Source organism: Amia ocellicauda, chromosome 3 (assembly GCF_036373705.1).
Source record: "Amia ocellicauda isolate fAmiCal2 chromosome 3, fAmiCal2.hap1, whole genome shotgun sequence".
Lineage (NCBI taxonomy): Eukaryota > Metazoa > Chordata > Actinopteri > Amiiformes > Amiidae > Amia > Amia ocellicauda.
Window position 1 is genome coordinate 32074996 of NC_089852.1, and position 8752 is coordinate 32083747.

An 8752-nucleotide genomic window follows, 5' to 3' on the forward strand; every position below is an offset into this window, starting at 1 on the left:
CTGTAAAAGCACTGTGTGTGGTGACATATGTATGTTAACTATGTTAACTTAAGTGGGTTAAATGATCCTGGAGATTGCTTGTTCCTCCATAATATACCAATTTTCAGTTTGTGGCTCTTCTGTGCATTTAGCACAAAATTCCAACCAGTAGATATTTTTCAAAACTTTTTTTGTTTTATGTTTAAAACACTTTACTGTAATGATGGCGGATAAAGAAACAAAGCAGAATAACACAAAGTGGTCCACATGCATGCTGGGTGATGGGGGGATAGTGCTCTTTCAGAAGAAGGATAAATAAATAAGTTATCAGTGTAATCGTATATTTCCAAATTACATTGTTTAAATTTAATCTGGTCCAATGTCTGCTGACATGACAGTAGCAAATTAGTTTTTTTGTTTTTTTTTGATGGTTTTGAACCTTGTTATATCCATCAACATTTATTTAATAATTGCCAGTATACAAATCAACTGTTTTAATTTAGAAAGGCTATGTGGGGTCATGGTTTAGTATTTTAATGCTTGCGGGGGTTTCCAAGGAGTAGACCCAACCCATCATTGCGAGCACGACAACTAATCATTGTATTTATTATTACTGCAGTATACACAGAACTCAGTGACTGAACACACACACACACTGACTCAGTCTTCAGCATCCCTTCACCTTTTGTTCCCTTTCCCAATGCTCCTCCCCACCACACTGCTTTACCCCATTAACCCATTATTGGATGTGGTGGCATGCTACAGTACTCAGTACCATTGTCAATTTCTATTATCAAGAGAAAAAAAAATGTTGTGATTGTCACGTGACAAACCTTAAAAGGTTTGTAATAACCTCAATCAGTCTGGAGACCGAATGAACGTTTGGACCTTCAAAGACCGCCTTAAATATTTTCCAGCTCTAGCCAATTAACCCAGTATTACAGAGCCACAGTCTCAAAGGTCTGTTTCCAGGCTGCAAATCTCAGTAGCCTCCCTCCTGAAGGAGCTCTATATATAAAGGTTAACACTGAAGTGCAGACTAAGGAACATGGACTCATGTTCTCGCTGCAGCAACCCTTTCTCAGACTTAAAGCTGTGCGTATTTTCATAATTTGTCTCAGTAAAAATAAATTCTATAGAAACAACAGAAGATCTCATTATGGTTCATTGTGATACTTTATATATTCTAACTGTATTATTGTTTTATATTTTCACTTAACTGATCATCTACATATGTATGAAGAGACTTATTGCTACTCTTTGCTTCTTTAGGTAAAGGTTTATTTGAATATTCCTGAAACATCCCTCACTGCAATGCAGAACTCATCCAGTGTTACAGTCTTCACACTCCATGGATTAAACGAGACGGCATCTCATAAATACATATTTTTTGCTTTTACTCTTTTGGCTTATCTTTTGATATGTCTGTTCAATATGACACTGATCATTACAATCATTATTGAGAAAACCCTCCATGAGCCTATGTACATCTTCCTCTGTAACCTGTGTGTCAATGGACTGTATGGAACTGCTGGTCTGTATCCTAAACTCCTGGCTGACTTCCTCTCTGACTCTCATGTGATCTCATACACTGGATGTTTCCTTCAATTATTTGCAATCTACTCTTCTACTTTATGTGAATTTACCATTTTAACAGTGATGGCTTATGACAGGTATGTGGCAATATGCAAACCTTTACAGTACCACTCCATCATGACATCTCTAACTATCATCAAGTTTCTGTTAATTTCTTGGATTTTTCCTTTCTGTGAATCAATAATTGCGTTATTGTTAACTATCAGACTACCACTTTGTGGATCTCACATTGATAAACTCTACTGTGAAAACTGGTCAGTTGTAAAGCTGTCTTGTGTAGACACAACTATTAATAATGTCTATAGTTATGTTTTAATACTTATACATTTCTCTCAAGTCCTTTTTACTGTATATTCTTATGTCCACATTGTTAGGGCTTGTGCAAAGTCTAGTGAAGAGATTAGTAAATTCATGCAGACCTGTTTGCCCCATTTGATATCTTTAATTAACTTTACAATTTCAATGCTCTTTGATATAATGTACAGTCGATATGGTTCAAGGAACATCGCACAGACTCTTCGCAATTTCCTGGCAGTGGAATTTCTACTCATCCCTCCTCTTTTAAATCCCCTCATATACGGCTTGAAGCTGAGTCAGATTCGCAGGAAACTTATGAGGGTGTTCAGCAGAGAAGTACATATTCTTAAGTGAGGGATACCAAATATTAAGAAAAAATGAATTTGTAAAACATAAATTATTTCAAATCTTGCAACAATTTTGTATCCTTTGTCTTATTTAATTTTCACTCTGATTTAAGTGTATTTTTACATAAACATGTACATTTATGTCCTCTATGTGAAAATTTTAGTTACCACTGGTGGTTCAAAATAAAGCTAATAGCTATTGTTAATAAGGATAATAATATTATTATGAGTATTATGGGTTTACAGAGGATTTAAAAAAGGGATCTAAAGCTGTATATATTCAGTTTTGCTTACTACTGTACTGCTTGATTATATTCACATCTTAGTCAGAACAATAATGTTCTGACACACTCTCTCGTGTCTGTGAGACTTTACTGGTCACTTTCCCATCTCAGAATCCTGATCTGATGTCCATTAAGCCACTCTGGGTTTGTCCTAGAACTCTAATATAAATAAAAGTCAGCTGTGTGTTTTATCTCATCAGTTTTAATAAAGTACACTTTGATTTTTAAATTTGACTTGAAGGGGAAAATTATCATATTGACAGCAAAGTAGGCTTAACAACATGCACTTTTTATTGTATATAGTTATTTTCCATTACCTCATTACTTTGCAGAGATGTTAGCAGGGTTGGGGATAGGGTCATTAATATATAGGGTTTGTAACTATACACAATACAAATATGACTCCGGTTGTTGACGTATGTAATGCTAACTATTGTCACACATACAGTCACTCTCAAAATTATTCACCCCCCTTGTACTTTTCCACATTTCATTGTTTTACAACATAAAATCAGAATGGATTTAATCAGTCAATTTAGTCTTGTAGGTTCCAAGTTGAAGAGGCAAAGAGGAAGTTCCTGTGTCTGTGTGACCTTATATACAAACAGGAAGCAGAAAGGCACCTGTTTGAGTGACTGACATAGAGTGATAGAGTACAGAGCAACTGCAACTGGCAGCCATCTTAAGCGTAGCCATCTATCCCTGTTTTTTGTAAACATTACAAATACATTCAACAATATATTTACAATAATATATATCACCAAATGAATTTTAGATATAATTTTGGAAAATGTATTTTGAACTGAATATATTTTACATTGTATTAAATGATGTCCACATATTGAAATAATATATTGCAATATATTTTCTTTCTGTATTGGGTGGACCACAGGTTTAGTGTCGATGTCCAGCTTTGAGGCAGCTTTGATAGAAAAATGTTTTGTATGAGGTACCATGAAAACGGGTTTAGCCCACCCCCTTCGGTGGTGCTCTTGACCAGTGCTTAATTTGTCAATTTTTAGGTCCTGGATCACAGAGTGGTGGCGGATCCAACAAGTGTTCTATCTGTAGAACATCCAAGATAGGGGATAAGAATGACGTTTTCGCCATTGTGGAAGAAAAACCTGGTTGAAAAAGGGGGTTAGACATAGTAATAATAAATAATATAACAATGCAAACAGTAATAAGTACTGATAGCGAAAGCAAGCACACCAGCCAGGGAGCAATCAAATGACAATAAATAGTCTGAGGGCCAGGGGGTGCAGTTTTATATTGTTGAACCCTTCTTGAAAATGAATGTAAATGTTTGTTGAGATAAAGCAAATAGAAACTTTGTTAAAAAGCCAGCTTTGAAGCTTCACATCAGGACATTCCTTCAGTGAGAACTTAGTTTTTACAAACACGAGTGAAGCTTTATAAGAGAATGACATAGAATGTTGTGACTGTTCATCCAATCAAAAGGTGCAAGCCCGAGTCTGCTTGCGATCTGTCTTCCCGGGGAGAGGTGTGGGATCCGCAAACCAGATGGCTTCCTTTGATGTACTCCGAGAAGTCCGGTCCCACAGTCATCATTAACAACTGTCAATCATTATTATGTACAGTGGGGGGGAAAAGTATTTGATCCCCTGCTGATTTTGTACGTTTGCCCACTGACAAAGAAATGATCAGTCTATAATTTCAATGGTAGGTGTATTTTAACAGTGAGAGACAGAATAACAATAACAAAATCCAGAAAAATGCATTTCAAAAAAGTAATAAATTGATTTGCATGTTAATGAGGGAAATAAGTATTTGACCCCTTCGACTTAGTACTTGGTGGCAAAACCCTTGTTGGCAATCAGAGGTCAGACATTTCTTGTAGTTGGCCACCAGGTTTGCACACATCTAAGGAGGGATTTTGTCCCACTCCTCTTTGCAGATCCTTTCCAAGTCATTAAGGTTTCGAGGCTGACATTTGGTAACTCGAACCTTCAGCTCCCTCCACAGATTTTCTATGGGATTAAGGTCTGGAGACTGGCTAGGCCACTCCAGGACCTTAATGTGCTTCTTCTTGAGCCACTCCTTTGTTGCCTTGGCTGTGTGTTTTGGGTCATTGTCATCCTGGAATACCCATCCACGACCCATTTTCAATGCCCTGGCTGAGGGAAGGAGGTTCTCACCCAAGATTTGACGGTACATGGCCCCGTCCATCGTCCCTTTGATTCAGTGCAGTTGTCCTGTCCCCTTAGCAGAAAAACACCCCCAAAGCATAATGTTTCCACCTCCATGTTTGACGGTGGGGATGGTGTTCTTGGGGTCATTCCTCCTCCTCCAAACAAGGCGAGTTGACATGATGCAAAAGAGCTCGATTTTGGTCTCATCTGACCACAACACTTTCACCCAGTTCTCCTCTGAATCATTCAGATGTTCAGTGGCAAACTTCAGACGGGCCTGTACATGTGCTTTCTTGAGCAGGGGGACCTTGTGGTCACTGCAGGATTTCAGTCCTTCATGGCATAGTGTGTTACCAATTATTTTCTTGGTGACTATGGTCCCAGCTGCCTTGAGATCATTAAAAAGATCCTCCCGTGTAGTTCTGGGCTGATTCCTCACCGTTCTCATGATCATTGAAACTCCACGAGGTGAGATCTTGCATTGGAGCCCCAGACCGAGGGAGACTGACAGTTATTTTGTGTTTCTTCCATTTGCGAATAATCGCACCAACTGTTGTCACCTTCTCACCAAGCTGCTTGGCGATGGTCTTGTAGCCCATTCCAGCCTTGTGTAGGTCTACAATCTTGTCCCTGACAACCTTGGACAGCTCTTTGGTCTTGGCCATGGTGGAGAGTTTGGAATCTGATTGATTGATTGATTCTGTGGACAGGTGTCTTTTATACAGGTTACGAGCTGAGATTAGGAGCACTCCCTTTAAGAGAGTGCTCCTAATCTCAGCTCGTTACCTGTATAAAAGACACCTGGGAGCCAGAAATCTTGCTGATTGATAGGGGATCAAATACTTATTTCCCTCATTAACATGCAAATCAATGTATAACTTTTTTGAAATGCGTTTTTATGGATTTTTTTGCTGTTATTCTGTCTCTCACTGTTAAAATACACCTACCATTAAAATTATAGACTGATCATTTCTTTGTCAGTGGGCAAACATACAAAATCAGCAGGGGATCAAATACTTTTTTCCCTCACTGTAACATCTCCTTCCTGGCACGAAAAGCAATTAAATCCACAACAGACTTTTAACAAACAGATGTGGGCTATCTATCCACTATGTGGTCCTTTTATCATAGAGAAGAATTTCTTACAAATGTACCTTATTTACTTTTGCTAGCCTGATCAATCAAATTTGCTCAATTTGTACATGCTATTATTTCTAATGCTAGTATTAATATAAAACATTATATAGTTACTACAAAACACTTTCTTCAACTTTCCAATACAGGTTCTTCAATATATTATTATTATTATTATTATTATTATTATTATTATTATTATTATTATTATTTGTTTCAAAGGCAGACAACCTTGTCCAGGGCAACTTACAAAATATAAGAGCAATACAATGTGCAATAATACAGTGCAATTCAAAGCATAATATATTTTACAAATTCCAATTTACACAAGTAGTAGGAATGTGACTTTCCCACGAAGTGACAGCCGGATGTCCCGCCTCCCGGTACCCATGGACCGGAAGTCCCGCCTTACCTCCGATTGCCCTTTGAACCGGAACCTCTCCTTCCCAGGTTGTAGGGCCCACAGCCACACAGACATCTTGGTAAGGAACAAGATTATCTTGACAACAGGTCACCACTACCCCACCCTGTTGGTGTGGGGGTGTAATGTTTAAGAGGTTAAACTTATTATTATTATTATTATTATTATTATTATTATTATTATTATTATTATTATTATTTTAGGTTATATGTTTTATGATTAGGTTTGGGATGATACAGTGTTAGCAAAATACAATAAATTAAAATAGAATAAGGGGGTGTAATGTTTAAGAGCCTTCCTTGTAGCGATATCGATAACCTAACCTTATGATTAGGTTTGGGATGATACAGTAATACAAATGACACAAATAAATTAAAATAGAAGAAAAAGAAAGGTAAAGACATTCAAAAATGAGACTCGGAGTAAAATATGCATCGATGTCAGTCTTTTATTTTGACAGCTCTAAACATGGCAACAAGGTATCAGGTCAGAAGTAGACAGTGAGATTAGATACTGACACGGGTGACCAATGATCTCCCATCCCCAACACCTACAGCACCCAGGAAGAAACAGCTGAACTGTACTGGACTAGCAACTCCCTCTACTTGTTTATTGGTAAGGGCTGTGGCACAGATCACAGCTATTCTGTCTAGCACAGTGTAGAAATTGGGTTTGGTCATGAAAGGGATAGTATTCTCAAAAGAACTCTGCAGAACTTTTTGGACAGTGGTAAAAGCAGATTCACCAGGTGGTGACTCTTTATACAGCATTCTCTTGAGCACATTGGGGTGGGCCTCCACTAATTTCTCAACTACTGATTTCACATTAGAATCACCAGTTTCATACAAATCACCAATCTTGTGAGCTATTAGAGTCAGGATGACATTTTCAATCAGAGATTCCTCAAACATACGTAAATGTAAGCCCATGGCACCCTGGGGATTCTTTCTCTGAAAAATATAGGGATGAAAATGCAACGTCTTATTGTACAGAAATGCAGAGCATACACAAACAGTATTTTATTTATGTTTGTAAAATACATGGTAATGTAACCCAATACTAATTCCCTGGGTGCTAGTATTGGATCATTCAAAGTCTGAGATCACTAATATATTCAAATACATATAAAATGATCAGCCATAACATTATGACCACTGACAGGTGAAGTGAATAACACTGATCATCTCGTTATCATGGCACCTGTCAGTGGGTGGGATATATTAGGCAGCAAGTGAACATTTTGTTCTCAAAGTTGATGTGTTAGAAGCATAAAAAATGGGCAAGTGTAAGGATCTGAGCGACTTTGACAAAGGCCAAATTGTGATGTCTAGACGACTGGGTCAGAGCTTCTCCAAAACTGCAGTTCTTGTGGGGTGTTCCAGGTCTGCAGTGGTCAGTACCTATCAAAAGTGGTCCAAGGAAGGAAAAGCGGTGAACCGGTGACAGGGTCATGGGCGGCCAAGACTCACTGATGCACGTGGGGAGCAAAGGCTTCCCTGTGTGGTCCGATCCAACAGACAAGCTACTGTAGCTCAAATTGCTGAAAAAGTTAATTCTGATTCTGATAGAAAGGTGTCAGAACACACAGTGTATCGCAGTTTGTTGCTTATGGGTCTGCATAGCCACAGACCAGTCAGGGTGCCCATGCTGACCCCTGTCCACTGCTGAAAGCACCTACAATGGGCATGTTAGCATCAGAACTGGACCACGGAGCAATGGAAGAAGGTGGCCTGGTCTGACGAATCACGAGTTCAAGGTGTTGACTTGGCCTCCAAGTTCCCCTGATCTCAATCCAATCGAGCATCTGTGGGATGTGCTGATCAAACAAGTCCGATCCATGGAGGCCCCACCTCGCAACTTCCAGGACTTAAAGGATCTGCTGCTAACGTCTTGGTGCCAGATACCACAGCACACCTTCAGAGGTATAGTGGAGTCCGTGCCTCGACGGGTCAGGGCTGTTTTGGCGGCCAAAGGGGGACCTAAACAATATTAGGCAGGTGGTCATAATGTTATGGCTGATCAGTGTATTACAATGTCTTGGGTTTCAAAGAAAGGAGGGGGAAGAATAATAAAAAATCTTTCTCTGGAGCTGTGGCAGTTTGTATAAACAAAAAGACACCCGACACATTTAGTTCAGTTTTGTATTGATACAAATAAAAAAATAAAAGGAATACACTTATAGTACGTGTATGTATTTCAATAAGGCCATATATATATTTAAAAAAAAAAACGTATTGCTGCAGCATATATAATGGATGTTGTGCACAACCAAAACAAATAATGTCCAACGGAAGTAAAACTAGTATTGTTCTGTCTTACTTGAAGAGAACAACAGTTTGATCCCATCACGTTGAGAAAACAAGCTGTGAATTTAATGTAGATGCTGATCCGTAAAGAAAGAAATCCTCCCTTTGTAAATTGAATGTCCGCAGCTCCTCTTTGACAACTGAAGATGTGCACATGTGCTCCTATTAATGATGTAGATTATTCAGGTATAACATGAAAAAGGAGAAACAGAGATATTTAAAGTAATTTTCTCCG

At 38.5% G+C, this 8752-nt stretch overlaps 1 protein-coding gene across 1 annotated transcript; it reads left to right on the forward strand.

The window, feature by feature from the left end:
• Nucleotides 1–1293: 1293 nt before the first annotated feature.
• On the forward strand, nt 1294–2226 carry LOC136746543 (olfactory receptor 13D1-like). The gene has a single exon (XM_066699115.1). It carries the CDS (start codon nt 1294–1296, stop codon nt 2224–2226), a length of 933 nt encoding a protein of 310 aa, XP_066555212.1.
• Nucleotides 2227–8752: the final 6526 nt, after the last annotated feature.